Raw genomic sequence first — 20,871 nt, forward strand, 5'->3', positions numbered from 1 at the left:
GGCTCCTCCTTCTCTCTGGTTTGGCTCCCTGTGTGAGTGAGTGAGTCAGTCAGTGTAGAGTTTTCCTGATTGACAAAAAAAATTGAGTGACAATAGGATAGCGTGTGTGTGTGTGTGTGTCCTCCCCTCTCCATTCCGTACTTGCTCGGTTCAGTAGTGAGTGTAAAAACAGATGTAGTGAGTTCCTTTAAACGTCATGTGATGTTTTGATGAGTATAGTTTTAAATTTTTTTGTCTTTTCCTTTCTCCCCTCTATCATCTTTCTGCCCCCCCCCCCCCCTCCCCCCCTCCCCCTCCCCCTCCCATAGATTCTCTGGTACTTTGTGTTTCTATAGTATTTAAAGAGGACAGCGGGGTCTTCTGCAGTCTCTGATGGAAAGGTCATGTCGGCGATGATGCATCACCCGAGGAGGAGGAGGAGGAGGAGCGAGCGGCCGTGTGGGCGGAGCCAGAGGAGGTCAGCTGACTCCACGTTTCTCTCCGTTTTCTCACGATCCCTGGGGGAGATAAATGGCACGTGAATTAGTGTCAACTCCAGTGGAAAACTAAATCCAATGATCTGTTAATGTGTGTGTGTGTGTGTGTGTGCATTAATGCTGTGCATCGCTGAGAATGTATTCGACACAAGATCACGATACTTCGATAACGGTTCTAAAACTAATACTTGTTTCCGTACATTTCTTTGATGAATGACGGTTCATTATGCAATAGAATGAATTATATTTACACGTTTGCTTGTCTAAATACAACCAGACCGTCCTTTATATATTTACTCAATAAAGAAAAAATAGACAAAGAAACTTACATTTGAATTACACACGTTCTATACCTACACATAAAATTCGGGGTGACTTAATTAGTCAAACTCACTCAACTCGCTCTGAGAGTCTGTCTTACGTTCTGGACGCTGACATGTTGAATCGAATGAGACTTTGAGTGAAAATTACTTAATTTAACATTAGAATCAAGGTGTCAGTGTCCAGATTCTCTGTTGAAGTTTTGCCAAATTTTGACCATTTTAACAACTTCGGCGGGCGGGAGTGTTTGAGAATGAAGTGGCCCAGATCTTATGTTTAGGTACTATACTTGATATTTCACCATGAAACTGTATATAAAATGTATTATTATATATATTTTTTTAAATATCAATTCAAAGCGTTTGTATTACCCATAAACTAAATTTATTTAAACACAAACAGTTTTTCATATCTCTCAGTCAGACCGCAAAGCAAACTGGCCAGCATATCATCTTGACTTGATATATATATTTTTTATCTCCTGTTTCAAAGCATTTTTGAACAACAGTTGGCCTATTTATCTCATTTACCGCCTTAACGTCGGGGAATCCTCAGCTCAGTTTGCCTGAGAGTTCCGGAATGTTGAGCCCCCCAGTCTGCCTTGTTTATGTTACAGGTTTCCCGCCATTTTATTACCGTCTTTAAAGGGCTCTAGTGGGCTCATTTCTTAAGCTAGCGCGGAGCTACTGCCATCATATAAAACGAGGCATCTTGAGGAATCCAAAGGTACCAGCCCTGTCATGCTAACCTACTGGCAAAGAGGGTCGATTTTGCTCCAAAGTTAAGCTACTTTAAGCTAGCTTAATGTGATGGGAGGAAAAGGCCACGGCCATTTTCAAAAGGGGTCCCATGACTTTACACCTCAAGATATCAGATTGAAAATGGGCTCAATGTAATCACACAAGACTCTCCTTCACAGCCAGGATGATTCATGCTAGTCACACGCAGAATTAGGCCCCAAACCAGGCAATATAACAAGTTGAATTCATAATGCGGTTTAGGTGACGGATAAAGCCCAAGGCAGGCTGGTGTACTTAAAAAACTCTTAGAATCCTGTCACCTCTGGCAGGTTAGAGGTTCAGAATCCAGAGCCCAGGGCACTTACAAATTATGACCACTTAATAATCGTATAAACCCAAATAAACCCACCCCAGGCGTGAGCCTTCCCCACTGTCCCTTTTGGAGCGTACTAAGTCACTTGTAGTCACGCGTGTGTAGGCACAAACTCGCTCAAATCTTGGATGAGACAAACGGCATGTGTGTCTTGTCCTTGGTCGGGAGTGAAAGAGGAGGGGATGAAGGTAACTCGGATGTAGATTTGATCCACAACCCATAAGTCTACGAGCGGAAGAAGGCCTACATTACCTGGCTTTGACGTTCTCGCCAAAAACATTTTCATAAATATCTAGTAAATGGTAAATTTGTATAGCGGATTTGATCCAAAGCGCTTACAATTTGTTCCTCACATTCACTCACACATTCACACACCGACAGCGGAGGCAACCATGCAAGGTGCCAACTTGCTCATCAGGAGCAGTTAGGGGTTAAGTGTCTTGCTCAAGGACACTTCGACACGCTGCCCCGGGAGGAGCGGGATCGAACCGGGAACCTCTGGATTACCAGACGACCGCTCTACCTCCCGTTACTACAGCCGGGGTCCAGGAACTGTGTAGCTATAGCTAAGCTAGCTTGTTATACGCTGTGGTGTATCTGTGTGGCGGTTTACCTCCCGTCATCACGGCGCCTCTCTGCCCGCGTCCAAACTGGCGTCTAGCAGCAGCTCCTCCAGATCCTGTCCACAGCTCAGCTCCGCGGTCACACTCACTACACACACAAAACACACACACTATAATCAACCCCAATAGACACCTTTCATGACCAAAGTGCAAGTGTGTGTTTTTTTGTGTGTATTATTTGTCAAAGAAACTAAAGAAAAGATGCTGGCTTTGCGACAGAAAGAGAAATAGCGATAGAAGGGACGGAAGACACATGCAGGATGCAGGGAAGCCCATTTCATCTGATGCTAAAGGAAGACGAAGGAGAGAGAGAGAGAGAGAGAGAAAGCCAAAGAGAGAAAGAGCGCCTATGGATCTAGTCGATCGACGTCAAATAAGTGGCATCTTTTTCCTCCAGTCTCATCGGTGAACGGTAAGAGGACAGTAACGTTATTTTCAAGGTGATTGTACATTTATTTATTTACAAACCATCTGATCAATAAATCAACCCATACTACATAAAGCATTTACTGACGATCACAGAATTATAAACGACCCCCCCCCACCTTTCCTCCGCGCATTATGAGTCATAACGTTTAGGATCATATACAGTTGAATTTTTTAATATAGCGTGTATCGGCAATAAACGGCAATCGATAATCTATATATGCGTTTAGGCTTATAACTAGCGTTCTAGGAATTACTGCAGAAAACGATAAAAACACACTTATATTCTAGACGGTATTTTCGTATGAATGTTTGAATGAAAAAGTATAACGTTCCTACATCCTGAACGATAGATACTTGATGTTGAATGGGCCATAGTAATGTCAATTTAGCAATACAATTTAAAAAGTTATAACCCTGCAAAGAAGGTGAACATCTCCATAGGCTTAGAGTGGTGGCAGAGATGGGCATGAGAGGGGCAAACTGTGTGGCAGTTAATGTAAAAAAAAAAAAAAAAAAAAAAAAAATCATTTATTTGTATTTTTATAATTGAATTTTATTTTCATATTCGAATCCCATGCCCATCGAACGAAGCTTCAAAGTATTTAAGACAGCCCTACACTGTAATCATAATAATTACTACCTCATACTCTAGTCTAGCCATATATTCTGTAGGATATACAACAGTGCTGCATATTATTTACATTTATATATTTACCATATAGGCCTATATATATATCCATATTTGTCTGAATATACCTGCATATAACCCCTCTATATACTTACTTATACACCTGCATATAACCCATAGCTCTGTATGATAGCATGTACAATAATGCTGTATATACCATATAATATATATTTATCCTCACCGCATATATATATCTATCTCTATCCACACCCGTCTGTATTTACCTGCACATAGTACTTTTACATATCTGTAGAGAGATACTATTTCTATACTTGTACAATGTTTTGATTATGTTGTTTTAACCCTTTCACTGCCGCATGACCAAACGGCTAACCCTTTCACTGCGACAATACACAGAAGGTTAACCCTTTCACTGCCACACTACAGAAGGTTAACCCTTTACTATCACACTACCGAGGCCTTGCACAGAATGTTTGCTTCTCTTTCATCCAACAAAGTAAATCATTGGAAAAACATGATATTACTGTTCCATTGTGACTCGTTAATAAAAAACAAATCAACTTACTATATTTATGTTGATGAATCTCTCATATATATCAACCCATGGCAACAACCGCTGTCCCTTCCAACATGGAGGACACAATTGGCCGACTCACCGTGCTCCAGCACACAGCTGCTGGGCTTGGGACCTTCCGGTTCCAGGAGATGCAGGGCGAACTCCGCCTTGAGGCCGTTGGGCAGAGCCGACCCCACCTCCTCCTCCACCTCCTCCTCCTCGACCTCCTCCGCCCCTCCCGGGCCGTCGGCGACGCTCTCCCCTTCGTCCGCGGAGCTCTCGTCCGACGACTCCTCTTCCGCCCTGGGGCTCTCCTCTGGGAGGACCGAGGGGGGCCCGGCGGGGGGGACGGGACCCTGCGTGGTGTCCCCCGGGCTCTCCGAGGGGGGCGCACACTGCTCGTCTACCGGCGCAGGAGGCGCTTCCTGTCTGCTGGGCTCCGTGTGATGCTCTGCCCCGCTTGGCTTCAGCGTCGGCTCCTCGTCTGGACCGGGCTGGCTCTCCTCCTCCTCCTCCTCCTCCTCCTCCTCCTCGGCTACACTCTCTCTGGGTCTGTGGTGTTCCCACACGTTCGCAGACGGCCCCTGTAGCTCTGGCTGTGCCTCAGTCTGTTCCTGCGTTACTGCAGAGACTGGCTCAGTCTGTGGTCGTGTTACTGCAGACGGATGCTGTTCTGTGTCTGTCTGACTCATTTGTGCCGCTGGGCTAATAGCCTGAGTCTGACTCGGCTCCTCACCATCCGATTGGTCGCTCTCTTCTTCTTCTGCGTCGTCTACGCGTGGCTCCTCACCATCCGATTGGTCGCTCTCTTCTTCTTCTTCTTCTTCTTCTTCTTCTTCTTCTTCTTCTGCGTCGTCTACGCGCGGCTCCTGACCATCCGATTGGTCGCTCTCTTGTCCGTCGGCCTCTTCCTGCTCTCCTCGGCTAAACTGCTGTTCCACAGCAAAGGATTCCACCTGGGTAGCGTCTGTAGTAACGGCGTTCTCCGCCACTCCCTCGGTGGGTTGCGATGATGATGACGTCCGTAGGTGGTTCGTGGCCGCTGTGCCCGGCTCGGGGGAGGAAGGGCTTATTAAAGAAGGCTTGGCTGGTGCTAGTGGACTCGGTTCTGTCGGTTCTATAACTAGAGGCGCGACCTGCTCTGTGGGTTGACTTAGTAGTTCAGTAGACTGCGGTGCTAGGGTCTGGGTTTCTGTACTATCTAGTGCGCACTCTGTAGGGAGCAAGGGTGCGTCTGAGGGTGCTTCATGACTCTGCTCTGACTGTGTACACTCTGTAGGGAGCAGGGGAGCGTCTGAAGACTGTGAGGGTGCTTCATGACTCTGCTCTGACTGTGTACACTCTGTAGGGAGCAAGGGTGCGTCTGAAGACTGTGAGGGTGCTTCATGACTCTGCTCTGTCTGTGTACACTCTGTAGGGAGCAAGGGTGCGTCTGAAGACTGTGAGGGCGCTTCATGACTCTGCTCTGACTGTGTTGTACACTCTGTAGGGAGCAAGGGTGCGTCTGAAGACTGTGAGGGTGCTTCATGACTCTGCTCTGTCTGTGTACACTCTGTAGGGACCAAGGGTGCGTCTGAAGACTGTGAGGGTGCTTCATGACTCTGATCGGTCTGTGTTGTACACTCTGTAGGGAGCAAGGGTGCGTCTGAAGACTGTGAAGGCGCTTCATAACTCTGCTCTGACTGTGTACACTCTGTAGGGAGCAAGGGTGCGTCTGAAGGCTCTGAGGGCGCTTCATGACTCTGCTCTGTCTGTGTTGTACACTCTGTAGGGAGCAAGGGTGCGTCTGAAGGCTGTGAGGGTGCTTCATGACTCTGCTCCGACTGTGTACACTCTGTAGGGAGCAAGGGTGCGTCTGAGGGTGCTTCATGACTCTGCTCTGACTGTGTACACTCTGTAGGGAGCAAGGGTGCGTCTGAAGGCTCTGAGGGCACTTCAGGTCTCTGCTCCGTCTGTTTACACTCTGTAGGGAGCAAGGGAGCGTCTGAAGACTGTGAGGGTGCTTCATGACTCTGCGCTGTCTGTGTAGAGTCTGTAGGGACCAAGGGTGCGTCTGAAGACTCTGAGGGCGCTTCAGGCCTCTGCTCCGTCTGTGTAGAGTCCGTCGACAGCGCAGGTGAACTCTCCTTCACTTCCTCCTCTGTGGGTCGCGGTAGCGTCGCTGACTCAGACCGGGGCTGGTCCGCCAGGCTCTGGTCCGCCTCTCTGCTAGGTTGCAATAGCGTCTGCACCTGAGTCAGCGGTGTCTCGGGCGCTCGTGCCACAGGCTCATCCTTAGCGGGCGGAGGAGTCGCGGGCGCGTTCGATTTAGCGCCCCGTCCGCCGCCCTTCTGCAGCTGCATCAGGAGCTGCTGCTGCTGCGGGTCGGGGGGGCTCTCCACCCGGGTCACCATGAAGATCTTGTGGCCCCGGCCCGGGCTGGACACGGAGATGCAGCGCCCCGGGGAGGGCGGGGGGGTCCCGGGCGGGACGGGGGCCTCCGTGACGGTGATCCCCGACGAGAGGACGCTCTGCTGCCCCCCGGTGGCGGGCGCGGTGGCGGCCGAGGGCAGAGTCTTCTGTGAGGCACTGAGGAGGAGGAGGGGCGGAGCGCGTTCCGCCTGCTGGACCGGGGGAGCGGTCTGGTTGGGGCGAGTCGAGGAGGAGGAGGGGGGAGGGGGGGCTTTAGAGAGCACCACCTCCTCCTCGTCCTCCGTGTCCGAGTCCGAGTCCAGGATGAGCGGCGGCAGCTTCGCCGTCGCCGTCGTCGTCCCGGCGCCCCCCGCCACCCCCGGCCGGCTGTCCGTCTGCTCTTGGTCCGGGCTCTTGGTCCCGCCTCCCTCCTCCTTCTTCTTCGCCCCCTCCCCCCCCTTCTCCCCCCCGGCCGCCGCCGCCCCCACCGCCGCCGGCTCCTCCCTCGTCCCGTCCTCGGTGGCGATCTCGGCCATGGAGGCCGACTGCCTCATCTTCTGCTCCGTCTCCTCCTTCTCCTTGGCCAGGATGAAGTTCCTCTTGCAGCCGTTCTGAACCTCGGCCAGCAGGGCGCGCTGCGTCTCGATGAAGCTCTTCACCTGCCGGGAGGACAGAGAGGTGGGTGAGGTGTACAGTGAGGGAGGGCGCAGTCAGCAGGAGACACAGCTAATCAATGCAGTTCACACACATCATCCTCTACACCTTTTAAAGTATCGAAAATACATCATTCCTTTATTGTACATTCAACAAGACTGACATGGTTTTAACAGTAAATCATCATCATCTCTCGTTTCAGGATTTAAAAAAAGGTTCCCTCTTTTGAAGGTGATCCTCCAGGAAAAATCACCCTCTCCTCCACCCGTCTCTCTCAGTCTCATCCCCCCCCCCTCTCCTCCCCCGTCTCTCACGGTCTCCTTCTTGGGCTCCCGGTCCAGGTCCAGCCGCAGCAGGGAGGTGTTGACCTTCAGGGCCAGGGACAGGGCCATCAGGCCCCCGGTCTTGATCTCGTTCTCCCGCAGGTCCAGGCGCAGCAGCCGCGGGCTCTCGGCGATGAACTCGGCCACGGCCACGGCACCTACGGCACGGCGAGGAGAGAGAGAGAGAGAGACACACGGGAGTTAACCCGCCATCTTTTCTTGATCCTCCAATCACAACTGTCAATAAAAAGAGGGCAGGGTTTGAGACGGGTCGTTCTGCACGTCCACATAACATTTGGCAAAGATGTAAAAGATAATTCTATTGTTTTATGAATATTGAGTTATGACGCACATGAGCATACACACAAAAGCACACTTACTACACACACACACACACACACAGCTGCTAACATATACCTTGTATTGTAGTTTGTATAGATAGATGTTGTTGTGTAATATGTTTAGTCTATAGTTTGTTTATATATACAGTTAGTAAAGTATCGTTTGTATAGATAGAATATACATTGTGTAGTATGTTTAGTTTTAGTTCATAGTTTATTTATAACCTATTTAGTCTATAGTTATAGTTTATATTTATTGTTATAGTTTATAGTTATAGTTTGTATAGATAGAATATATGTTGTGTATTATGTTTACAAATCAACTACAGTTGAGGAGCCGGGAAAAACAAGCATCTCACGTTTTTCTGAATGTATGCACATTTAAAAAAAGCTGTGAAAATAATTTTTTTTTTTTACTATTGAATAAGAATACGAATAACCTAAAAAAAGTCATCATTGCAACACCCCTTAAAATAACTCAAGACTTCACACAATACTACTAATCACAGTTTCATGTTAACTTGTTTAGACTAGTAATTATTAATGTTGTTGTTTTTGTTATTATTATTATTATTATTATTATTATTATTATTATTATTATTATTATTATTATTATTATTATTATTATTACTTTGATTATTATAGTTATTATTTTTTTTGTGATCCACTTTTTCTCCCATTTTTTCTATATTTTCTCCCATCCCAATTTCGTATCATCCAATTCAACCCTCCCCTGTCACGAACGCTGTTTCTTGCCTCCCACAAGCCGGCTGCAATGTGGACTAAGTCATACATAGCACAAGTCCCCTCCGGTACTTGAGGTAACAGCAGTCGCATCTTTTCACCTGCGCAGCTCGACCTCTCAGTGTCGAGGAGTAACGCGTGGGAGGCTCACGCTGCCCCCGACACTTCCTGATTCTACTGCGCAGGCGCACCAACCGACTTGTAGGAGTCGCTTGTTCACAACGTTCGATCCCCACCCTTCAGTTTTCCCTCCCCGTAATACGGCCAATGTGTATTACTGCGGACGACCAGCCAAACTGAAAAACAATGTGGAGAGCTGGATTCGAACACGCGAATCCTAGCGTCTCCACACTGGTGGCGAGTGCCTTAGACCACTACACCACCTAGCCGCCCGATTATTATAGTTATTATTATCTTAATATTATGAAAATAGTTTTATGAACTTATTTCACTTTACTTTTGTGTCTTTAATTAATTTAATCCGATGATTTAATGAGTTGAGGCCCCGTGTATATAGGCCCATCTGGGCCTCGTGCCTCTACTCAGCACCTTTTATATACACTTTCTGTCATGGTCAATGTTTCGATTTTTTTTTTTACTGTTTTGCTGAAATGGTGCGAAATAAATAAATAAAATACTACTACACTAAAAACTGAACCGGAGACACCCAGGGCGGCGGGCCTTACCTTCGCAGGAGAGCTTGGTGGAGGTCAGGGTCAGGGTCAGGGCCTTACCTTCACAGGAGAGCTTGGTGGAGGTCAGGGTCAGGGCCTTACCTTCACAGGAGAGCTTGGTGGAGGTCAGGGTTAGGGCCTTACCTTCACAGGAGAGCTTGGTGGAGGTCAGGGTCAGGGCCTTACCTTCACAGGAGAGCTTGGTGGAGGCCAGGGTCAGGGCCTTACCTTCACAGGAGAGCTTGGTGGAGGTCAGGGTCAGGGCCTTACCTTCACAGGAGAGCTTGGTGGAGGTCAGGGTTAGGGCCTTACCTTCACAGGAGAGCTTGGTGGAGGTCAGGGTCAGGGCCTTACCTTCACAGGAGAGCTTGGTGGAGGCCAGGGTCAGGGCCTTACCTTCACAGGAGAGCTTGGTGGAGGCCAGGGTCAGGGCCTTACCTTCACAGGAGAGCTTGGTGGAGGCCAGGGTCAGGGCCTTACCTTCGCAGGAGAGCTTGGTGGAGGTCAGGGTCAGGGTCAGGGTTAGGGCCTTACCTTCGCAGGAGAGCTTGGTGGAGGTCAGGGTCAGGGCCTTACCTTCGCAGGAGAGCTTGGTGGAGGCCAGGGTCAGGGTTAGGGTCAGGGTCTTACCTTCGCAGGAGAGCTTGGTGGAGGCCAGGGTCAGGGTCTTACCTTCGCAGGAGAGCTTGGTGGAGGCCAGGGTCAGGATCTTACCTTCGCAGGAGAGCTTGGTGGAGGCCAGGGTCAGGGTCTTACCTTCGCAGGAGAGCTTGGTGGAGGCCAGGCCCAGCCTGAGCACAGAGCGGTTGCCGATCAGCCCGTCCTTCAGCTTGTGGACGCCCTCGTTCCCCACAGAGTTGTGGCCCAGGTTCAGGGTCTCCAGACTCTGGGTACACGGCTGGTGGAGGGAGACACACGCATGGAACCAGGGGTTTATATAACAAGGCTTTTTCTAACGGAATAATTTATTTTTTATTTTATAAGCAATTTTTTTTTATAATTTTGATAATATTCATAATATCATATTTTGCGTGGAATGCGCCCCCGGTATTTACCGCTGGCATTTGTGTCAGAGAACAGTACAAACAAGCAGAAGTAAAAAACAAACAATGATCTATTTAAAAAAAAAAGAAACAAATGTAATTGCTGCTCAGTGCCAATTACACTACCAGCCAGTTACATTGTTACCCAGTTGCAAAAATCCACCGTAGATCGTTAAGCTTATGAAACGGCAGCCAGGCAAGTCATGGGATGTGTTACATCAGTCTGAAGAGAATGTCCAGGCCAGCAGTGTGTGTGTGTGTGTGTGTGTGTGTGTGTGTGTGTGTGTGTGCGCTCGTGCGTGCGTGCGTGTGTTCTGCATTCTGCACCAGCGCCCCCCAGCCACTGTGACGGGACGCCACCAGACAGGACCCTCTCCCTCGGCGGACCTGGAATCTCGTGTCTAGGCACCAACATTCCCAGAATGCACAGAAGCAGCATTCCCAATCCAGTACAAGTACAGTACTTACAGTAGAAGGCAGCTATCTGCTTCTGAAAAGTGGTGCATTTTGCCAGGTGTTATTACATCGAGCTTTAAAAGGGTTAATGTCGAGTCTCTCCTCATCTCTTAACGGCTCAGTGATCACTTCACTGAGGAACACAGAGCTGAAGAACAGCTCCTTAACCCTTTCACTACCGAAGGTTGACCTTTCACTACCACACGACAGACGGTTAACCTTCTGTCGTGTGGCAGTGAAAGGGTTAACCGTCTGCAGTGTGGCAGTGAGAGGGTTAATCTTCTGTAGTAATTAGTTAAAGGGTTAACCTTCTGTAGTGAAAGGGTTAATCTTCTGTAGTAATTAGTTAAAGGGTTAACCTTCTGTAGTGAAAGGGTTAACCTTCTGTAGTGTGGCAGTGAAAGGGTTAACCTTTTGTAGTGTGGCGATGAAAGAGTTAACACTTTGTCGCGTGCCAGTGAAAGGGTTAACCTTCTGTCGTGTCACAGTGCAAGGGTTAACCCTTTTGTAGTGTGGTAGTGAAAGGGTTAAATGAGGTGCCTGCTAACAGCATAAGGGTTCTGTACCGAACTCTGTACTTTTAAGGGTACCGATTCCGACCGAATTCACGCTAGATCAACCTGTACCAATTTGGGTACCTTTACATGTTTAGTATAAGAGTGCAATATTACTAGACAAGAGGGAGCCTTTTCCCCAAATATATATATTACTGTCCCGTCTCTTGGGTCTTTGAAAAGATCAGATGAGGTCAGAGGAGTTTTTTCGTTTACAACAATAAATAACAGAATGTTCTAAATAAATAACAGATGAAGTTGAGAAGTTTTGACAACTGAAATCTTTTGTTATTACTGAGAGAGTTAAAGAGAGTTAAGTACCGTTGGTTACTGACAGCGAATTCCAGGAACTGGTACCGGTTCAAATGTGAACCGTACTCAACCCTAAACAGCATGTACTCCCCCCCCCCCCCACACCCACACACACACACACACACACACACACACACACGGAACTCCCAAATACACAATAAATCTTTATGGGGACGTGCATAACGGTTATTTTGATAGCCGGCTATCCGCCGTCGTTAACCGGATGGAAACCAGATAGTGTATTTTATGCTGTGATGCACAATCCATGTATGAAAGGTGTTATATAAATAAAGTTATTATTATTATTTTACTTAATGTGGTTCCAAGTGGTCTGCCCATTTCACATTCTAAGTCTCTCTCTCTCTCTCTAGACACATGATGTTTAGAACTCAACAAGTACTAAACTGAGACACGTGTTGTTAGAACTCAACAAGTACTAAACTGAGACACGTGCTGTTAGAACTCAACAAGTACTAAACTGAGACACGTGTTGTTAGAACTCAACAAGTACTAAACTGAGACACGTGTTGTTAGAACTCAACAAGTACTAAACTGAGACACGTGTTGTTAGAACTCAACAAGTACTAAACTGAGACACGTGCTGTTTAGAACTCAACAAGTACTTAACTGAGACACGTGCTGTTAGAACTCAACAAGTACTAAACTGAGACACGTGTTGTTAGAACCCAACAAGTACTTAACTGAGACACGTGCTGTTAGAACTCAACAAGTACTAAACTGAGACACGTGTTGTTAGAACTCAACAAGTACTAAACTGAGACACGTGTTGTTAGAACTCAACAAGTACTTAACTGAGACACGTGCTGTTTAGAACTCAACAAGTACTAAACTGAGACACAAATCTTTTCTGGGGCGGCGATAAAAATGCTTTATTTATTATACTACAACTCTGTACATACATCTGATTAGCACTACACTCAGTAGTACTCATTTGTATATTTTGGACCCAGTTCAACCACCTGTACATTGTATATTGCTGTTGCACCTTACTGCTACATTTGGACTCTGGTTGGATGCCAAACGTATTTTGGTTGTACTGTACTTGTGCTGTATGACACACACACAACAGTATTCATAGGGTCCAGCAAACAGACACTACAAAGACGCCTCTGAACCGCCATGTCCACAAATGTACTGTGTGTGTGCGTGTGAGTGTGTGAGTGTGTGTGCGTGTGTGTGTGAGTGTGTGTGTGAGTGTGTGCATGTGTGTGCGTGTGCATGTGTGTGTGTGTGTACCAGTGCAGCAGCGAGGTAGCCCATCCCATTGTGTGTGAGCTGGTTGTTCCACAGCACTAAGGTGACCAGGCCCTTTCTCTGCTCCTTCAGCCCCTCACACACATACGCCAGACCTGAGAGAGAGAGAGAGAGAGAGAGAGAGAGAGAGAGACAGAGACAGAGACAGAGACAGAGAGAGAGAGAGAGAGAGAGAGAGAGAGAGAGAGACAGAGAGAGAGAGAGAGAGAGAGAGAGAGAGAGAGAGAGAGAGAGAGAGAGAGAGAGAGAGAGAGAGAGAGAGAGAGAGAGAGAGAGAGAGAGAGAGAGAGAGGGGGGGGGGAGAGAGGGAGAGAGGGGGGGAGGGAGAGAGAGAGAGGGGTGGGAGAGGGAGAGAGGGGGGGAGGGAGAGAGGAAAGAGACAGAGAGAGAGAGAGAGAGGGAGGGAGAGATAGAGAGACAGAGAGAGATAGAGACAGAGAGGGAGAGAGACAGAGAGAGAGACGGAGAGAGGGTGAGAGAGAGAGAGAAGAGAGGGAGAGAGAGGGGGGGGAGAGAGATGGGGGGGGAGAGAGATGGGGGAGAGAGAGGGAGAGAGAATGAAGGAGGGAGAGAGAGAATGAAGGAGGGAGAGAGAGAGAATGAAGGAGAGAGAATGAAGGAGGGAGAGAGAATGAAGGAGGGAGAGAGGGAGAGAATGGAGGAGGGAGAGAGAGAGAGAGAATGAAGGAGGGAGATAGAGAGAATTAAGGAGGGAGAGAGGGAGAAAAGACAATTAATTAGCAATCCATCTGCTCAGGTGTCAAAGAGCAGCAGCTCTCAGTGGTCAGTGTGTTCAGGGCATCTAATCACATCCATGTAGCCGTTAGTTCAGCTCAGAGATGGAACCAGTGCAACCTGTGGTACTTTAGCAAAGCAGTCTTTACGAAAAGCTTGTGCTTTGGTGGGCAGTGGCTATAGTTCTAGCGGAAGCCGAACTAGAATGGAGAAGTAAGACAACTCCTTCCCTCCACTAGTCCGAGGGTCCACCTTGGGCAAGTGTTAGTGCCCTCTCTAGCCTCCCTACCTAGGGATACAGGGTGCCACACTGCCTTGTGTGTGTGCGTAGGGATACGCAAAGGCTGAGGGAGAAAACCCTGAAAGAAAACCGCACTGCCTTGTGTGTGTAGGAATACGCAAAGGCTAGGTCCTCACCGACAATGGGGTTACCTGTAAGGAAGGGCATCCGAGGTCTAAAACTATAGCTACAAACCAAAAATGATGACTCCAGTGGCGTGGAGTCATCGCCCGTCCAACCTCACTGTAGTGGGAAAATAGGGACATAAAAAACGAAGATGATGATGATGATGATGATAATTTGGCGGTCCGTCTGCTCACTCACTGGGGATTTAATGAAGCTAAATCATCAGACGCAGCAGCAACAACGTACCAGAGTCCAGGATGTGGTTGTTGCGCAGGTCGAGGATCTGGATGTTGTAGTTGAACTTGAGCAGGTTGCCCAGCTGGGCTGAGTCCTGCAGGCCGTTCAGCTTGTTGTCCGCCAGGTACAACTCACGCAGGTTCATGTTCATCTTCAGGGCGGTGGCTGGAGAGAAGAAGGAGGTTTTGATTTTATTTTATTACGGATCCCCATTAGCTGGTGCCATGGCAACCAGCTAGTCTTCCTGGGGTCCACACAAAAAAAACATACAAAAACAATTATTGCAAAACAGAATTATTAAAAGTCAGTACTCCACATACAATACACAATGAAACTAACAATTAAGATGGCTAAAATTACATGCAAGCAAAGAAACAGAAAACAAAAAAAACAAAACAAAACAAAATACAGTGTTAAATACAATTCAAGATTGTTTTTAAAATTGAATCTTTTTAAGAATTGCTTTTAGAATGCTCATCAATGTTACTAAAACATCAAGTAAAAAATATAAAAAAAAATAAAACATCAATTTCACCATACCTTTAAAAAGAAAAAGAAAAACACACAAAGTAATCAGAAGAAGTTTTGGATAACATGGCTGCAGCTACACTCATGCATGACATATATTAATTTCCTTCCGGATTATGGCTCCTTTGAGTTGCTTTTTGAAACTGTCCTTGTTTTCCGTCCGTATAATATGTAATGGTGCAGGAGAAGAGGATGGAGGAAGAAGAGGACAGGGGTGGGGTGGGTATGGGGGGAGGTTGTGAGGGAGGGACAGAAGGAAGGAGAGAAGGAGCAAGGCAAGAGAAATTAGAAAAGGACTATACTTCTCATGATGTCGCAAGACCACCACTAACTAATGATTATCCACGATGAAACATTCAATCCAAATTACAACATCCTTTTAAAAACCAACAGCGCGTTACAAATTACAGAGCCAGAAAGCTTAATGTGACGCCAGGCGGACAGATGCACAGCAGGCCTGTTCCTCACAAACAGCCGAAGACGTGCGGTCATACCAGGAACCGGGGCGGAGTGTCTGGTGAGGTCATACCAGGAACCGGGCGTGCCTCAGACACTGTAGTGAGCGGAGTGTCTGGTGAGGTCATGAGACCGTTCCTAGAAAGCAGGGTTCGACTCAGAGCAGCAGGCTGTCACTCAGTACCTCACTCTACTCCAGCCGTCAGAAACGGGTTTCAATTCAATCGACCTATCACAAGCCCCCGAGCCCTCCTTTCCTGATCCTCCAATCACGGACATCATCTCGGTCTAGATATGTATAATTTCACCTGCAACGCTGCTTTCTACGTGAGGCTGCAATTCAAAACTGGCCCCGGTAAATGTCCAAACCCCCTACCCCCCACCCACCCACCCAACGTACAGTTTCTTCCCCCTCTAACGTATATATTTTCTTTTAGGATATCAGTCTCTTAAACAGTACTGTATATTTGTATATCTTGTATGTCATAAATGTCTGGATGTAACAGTACGGTATATGTCATAAATGTCATGATATATCATGACATGTATGTCATGATGAATTGAAAATGGGGGACCCTGATGTAAACAAGACGAAAGTCTTTCTCTGGTCTGCATCCCCTTAACACATTCTGCGCCATAAACGAGTTAACTCGTTATTGGCCGCCATGCGTTGAGCGCCAGAAACGAGTTTGGTTTTTTGGGATCGTTATTTTGTTTATTCGCTATATCTATTCATAATTCATAGCTGCAGCCTCTGGTATCCTCTTCAGAGCCTGTCTGAGCTGGCAGACGGTCAACACCGCCCTCTACTGCCAGGCGGAGCTATTGCATCTCATTGAACATGGGCTTGTGTGTTTTAGGAGGCGATCTGAGCCGGGCGGGCGGGGTTTAAATACTCAGGCAAGCCAGTTCTATACAATGATGGCATCGAACAGTAACTCCGCCCGCCCGTCATTGTGAAATGGTCGGTAGTGTGGTGCGGACCTCCACGAGCATTATTTGGAATTGCGATCAGATATTTGGATGATCTCTTTTGCATTACATCAGATACAAGGTAAGAATATTATATATCGGGGCGCTCCAGTAGCACACCACATAAGCACGCTGAGTCGCGAAGCGGTCGTCCCGGGTTTGTTTCCCAGTCCCGGCGACCATTTGCCGCATGTCTTCCCTACCTCTCCTCCCGTTCTCCCTCTCTCCCTCTATCGGTCCTGCGTGGCCAGAAAAAGCTGAAAATGCTATAAATTAAAGTTTGAAAAAAAAAGAAGAATATTATATATAAATTTGATCGTTGATCTGACATTTATTTCTACCCCGATCACAGCTATCTGTGTGGACCGCGTATGGCTGTTTACCGTTGGGTAGGAGAAGGGGGGGGGGGGGGGCGAGCGCCCCGCTACGAGGGTAATTTCATGTATGGACGAGGAGACATACTAATGATAATCTAGCGTTGATTTCAGGATGATTAGATAATCAGCCGGGAAATTACAATGTGATGACTGGATTACAGTAAAACGCCTTTTTCTCGCCTTTTGCCTGGAATTACTGAAAAACACCCAAACCATACTATTCAAAACAGTATAAAACGGAAATGTACAGATGAAAAAACAATCTGTCTCGGGCATGTTGACTAGAAGCAACTCACTGAGACTCGACTGCGTTATTAGACCCATAGATATAATATAAGATATATTTTAAGCACTTGCAAATGTCACAGTCTAAAACTATATCCATTGAATAAAGACCCCTGCTGCTGGCGGTCAATGTGTTAACAATTGTGTGTATTGAGCCGTACTGTATTCAAATCAAATCAAATACAATTTATTTGTAGAGCCAGACAACACACGTTAATGGGCCGGACACGTCTTCTTTAAACAAGTCAAGAAGAAACATAACAATAAGTCAAGAATAAAACAAGAACACCATAAATAAATGCAAAATAAATGAATGAATGCAAACACTCCCAGACATACCCCACGCGAAGGTAAGGAAAAACTCACTAAAACCTAACAATAGGGAAAAATGCACCACAGGCAGTGTGGAGGAGATAAACCTTAGAAGGGCCATTCAAGGGGGGATCTCCCTTCTTAGATGTCGGTGATAGTAGTGTTGTATTGTACCCATTGTGCAATCTGTTAATAAAGTTTTCAATCAATCAACATGAGGTCTCTCTGTCTTACCCAGTAACATGAGGGGTCTCCCGGACAGGCCAGCGTTCTCCAGGTGGAGGACCGCCAGGCTGCCGCTGATCCTGAGGGCCCGCGCCACGAAGGGGGCCGAGTGGTCCAGCAGGGGGGTGTTACGGGCATCCAGGTACTGCAGGGAGCTCGTCTGAGGGTACACACAGGGTACATAACGTGAATAATGTATTCAATCCTAATGGCGTGAAATAACAATATTAAGCTTCTCAAAATGTAAATGTAACACACACACATAAATATGCACCGCCGATAGCAATTCTGAATCCTAAAGTTATGGCCGATATGGAGTCCAGTACTTTAACTCAACAGTAGAGACTCTAACCATTCGTTTTGGGGCCAATGGACTAAAACGATCGGAGAAAGAGGTTAATCAATAAGGCCATCTTTCTATGTATCAGAAATGCAGACAATCACGCGGCACGCTTTGCGTAGTGACCGTGTCAAGAGTGTCGGCATGGTTTCTAAACAATCCTCCACGTTCCCATCATCCAATATTATATTCCATTCCTTTTCCTGATATTTTTGTTTTTTTGCCGTGGTATCGTTTTGGAAGCAGGTATCGTCGTGACACTTAGTCTGGTATCGGTATCGAAGTCAAAATCGTGTTATCGTGAGAACACTGGTACACATTGTACTGTAGTTATAATAACGTACACGAGCAGACTGGACACACAGCCATCTCTCTTCTACATCTGATGTTTCCTCGTTCACATGATGCCCTTTGAAGAGACGTCTGCACAGGGTCTGTGTCTCTCTATCTCTCTATCGCTCTCTCTCTGAGTATTATCATGACTCTGTTGTATAGTGATGAGTATTATCATGACACTGTTGTATAGTGATGAGTATTATCATGACTGTTGTATAGTGATGAGTATTATCATGACACTGTTGTATAGTGATGAGTATTATCATGACTCTGTTGTATAGTGATGAGTATTATCATGACTCTGTTGTATAGTGATGAGTATTATCATGACTCTGTTGTATAGTGATGAGTATTATCATGACTCTGTTGTATAGTGATGAGTATTATCATGACTCTGTTGTATAGTGATGAGTATTATCATGACTCTGTTGTATAGTGATATTATCATCATGACTCTTCCCGTCGTCCCCTAAGCAACAGAGTTCAGTGTGTTCCGCCCCTCGTCTGTCGTCTCGACAGCTTTGTGTTCTCAGCTGCTGACTCATCCTCTGTGACTAACAAGGTTATGTTGTAGCCATAAGGCTTTAAAAAGGCCTACCGGAGACGACAACAACACATACACCTTCGTTAAGTAATCACCTTCACACCTGCCCAGCCAAGGCCTCGCCTAACGATCCGTTCTAGACAAAAGACAGTTGCCAAAGGAAGAAATCTATTGTTGTGCTTTACTGAGGTGAGACGCGCCTCAGACAGCTTCACGCACGCCAGAGCATGTAGTACGCTGCGTCTCCCAGGCAGTAATTCTGAGACACACGGTACAAGACGACAAGGCGTAGACGACGTGCGTAACCAGGGGAAATGTCTTTTGGGGCGAGAGAGAAAGTGTAGCTATACATCACACAGTCACACAGGTGGGACTGAATGTCTAAAAGATGGTGTTTGTATGTGTGTGTGCCTGGCTGTAGCTATACATCACACAGTCACAGGCGGGACTGAATGTCTAAAAGATGGTGTTTGTATGTGGTGCGCCTGGCTGTAGCTATACATCACACAGTCACAGGCGGGACTGAATGTCTAAAAGATGGTGTTTGTATGTGGTGCGCCTGGCTGTAGCTATACATCACACAGTAGCAGGCGGGACTGAATGTCTAAAAGATGGTGTTTGTATGCGGTGCGCCTGGCTGTAGCTATACATCACACAGTCACAGGCGGGACTGAATGTCTAAAAGATGGTGTTTGTATGCGGTGCGCCTGGCTGTAGCTATACATCACACAGTCGCAGGTGGGACTGAATGCCTAAAAGATGGTGTTTGTATGTGGTGCGCCTGGCTGTAGCTATACATCACACAGTCACACAGGTGAGACTGAATGTCTAAAAGATGGTGTTTGTATGTGGTGCGCCTGGCTGTAGCTATACATCACACAGTCACAGGTGGGACTGAATGCCTAAAAGATGGTGTTTGTATGTGGTGCGCCTGGCTGTAGCTATACATCACACAGTCACAGGTGGGACTGAATGCCTAAAAGATGGTGTTTGTATGCGTGCGCCTGGCTGTAGCTATACATCACACAGTCACAGGTGAGACTGAATGCCTAAAAGATGGTGTTTGTATGCGTGCGCCTGGCTGTAGCTATACATCACACAGTCACAGGTGAGACTGAATGCCTAAAAGATGGTGTTTGTATGTGGCGCGCCTGGCTGTAGCTATACATCACACAGTCACAGGTGGGACTGAATGTCTAAAAGATGGTGGTTGTATGCGTGTGCCTGGCTGCCCATTATACATTCAGACCAGGCAGAGACCGTTCACTTCTAAGTGCATGCTGAATTACGAGAGCGTGACCTGGTGATAACAAGCGAGGAGAGACACACGGGGCTGACTGAGAGACACACAGGGCTGACTGAGAGACACACAGGGCTGGCAGAGAGCTCAGACGGAGACCTGGGAGCTGCCCTGTGTTCCCCTTGGGGAGGAAGCAGACATTAAGGTCTTTAGTAGACTTTATTACTTAATGCCAGTGCTTTCCCTTTGCACGCCAGCGCACGGAGGCGGGGGCGGGTTTGATACAAAACCACTAAATGCCTAAAGCCAGGTGATAATAATACCGGGGCGACAGTGGCTCAGGAGATGGAGCAGTCGTCTGGTAATCCAGAGGTTCCCGCTTCAATTCCCGCTCAGCGCGTCGAAGTGTCCTTGAGCAAGACACTTAACCCCTAATTGTCCCCGTTGAGCAGGTTGGCACCTTGCACGGTTGCCCTCCTCTGTCGGTGTGTGAATGTGTGAGTGAATCTGGGTAGAATGTGAGGAAGAAATTGTAAAGCGCTTTGGATAAAAGCTACTATATAAATGCACCTTTTACCATTTACCATTAATAACGTGTGATGACTAAATGGACTTGGAAGCTCAAGACCCACTGATCTTGCTCTGACTTTTGACTGATTAACTTAATTATCGCAGTTTAAGACGTGCAGCATGTGGCGACACAGAATGCGAAGAACTCGGACAACATGGGGATTTCTCAGCTGAATTCTAAGCTAAATTAAAGTCATTTAAGCTACATTCGTCCTCCACACCGGTAACACGATCGTGATCCCCAGCAAAATTATCATTATCAAGAAGTGCAGAACGTCTCGGGAATGCAGCAAACTAAAGCGTTTTTTTCATGACTCGACTGCTAAAGTCTTGGAAATCTCGTTGGACATTACACCTATACGGTATCTCTTTGG

The 20,871-nt window shown here is 47.1% G+C and overlaps 1 protein-coding gene across 1 annotated transcript in view; it reads right to left on the minus strand.

The window, feature by feature from the left end:
* Nucleotides 1-310: 310 nt before the first annotated feature.
* The window catches only part of LOC311230049 (uncharacterized protein), a 140,428-nt gene continuing 119,867 nt past the window's right edge, over nt 311-20,871 (minus strand). The window contains exons 8-15 of the mRNA XM_084316191.1: nt 17,477-17,627; nt 14,322-14,477; nt 12,917-13,029; nt 10,051-10,192; nt 7,527-7,693; nt 4,268-7,217; nt 2,524-2,621; nt 311-497 (exon numbers count right to left, since the gene is read on the minus strand). Coding sequence (XP_084172317.1) covers nt 2,533-2,621; nt 4,268-7,217; nt 7,527-7,693; nt 10,051-10,192; nt 12,917-13,029; nt 14,322-14,477; nt 17,477-17,627 — 3,768 coding nt within the window. The 3' untranslated portion in view covers nt 311-497; nt 2,524-2,532. The remainder of the gene's footprint in view (nt 498-2,523; nt 2,622-4,267; nt 7,218-7,526; nt 7,694-10,050; nt 10,193-12,916; nt 13,030-14,321; nt 14,478-17,476; nt 17,628-20,871) is intronic.

The sequence above is a fragment of the Notolepis coatsorum genome (genome assembly GCF_963971535.1).
Source record: "Notolepis coatsorum genome assembly, chromosome: 1".
NCBI lineage: Eukaryota > Metazoa > Chordata > Actinopteri > Aulopiformes > Paralepididae > Notolepis > Notolepis coatsorum.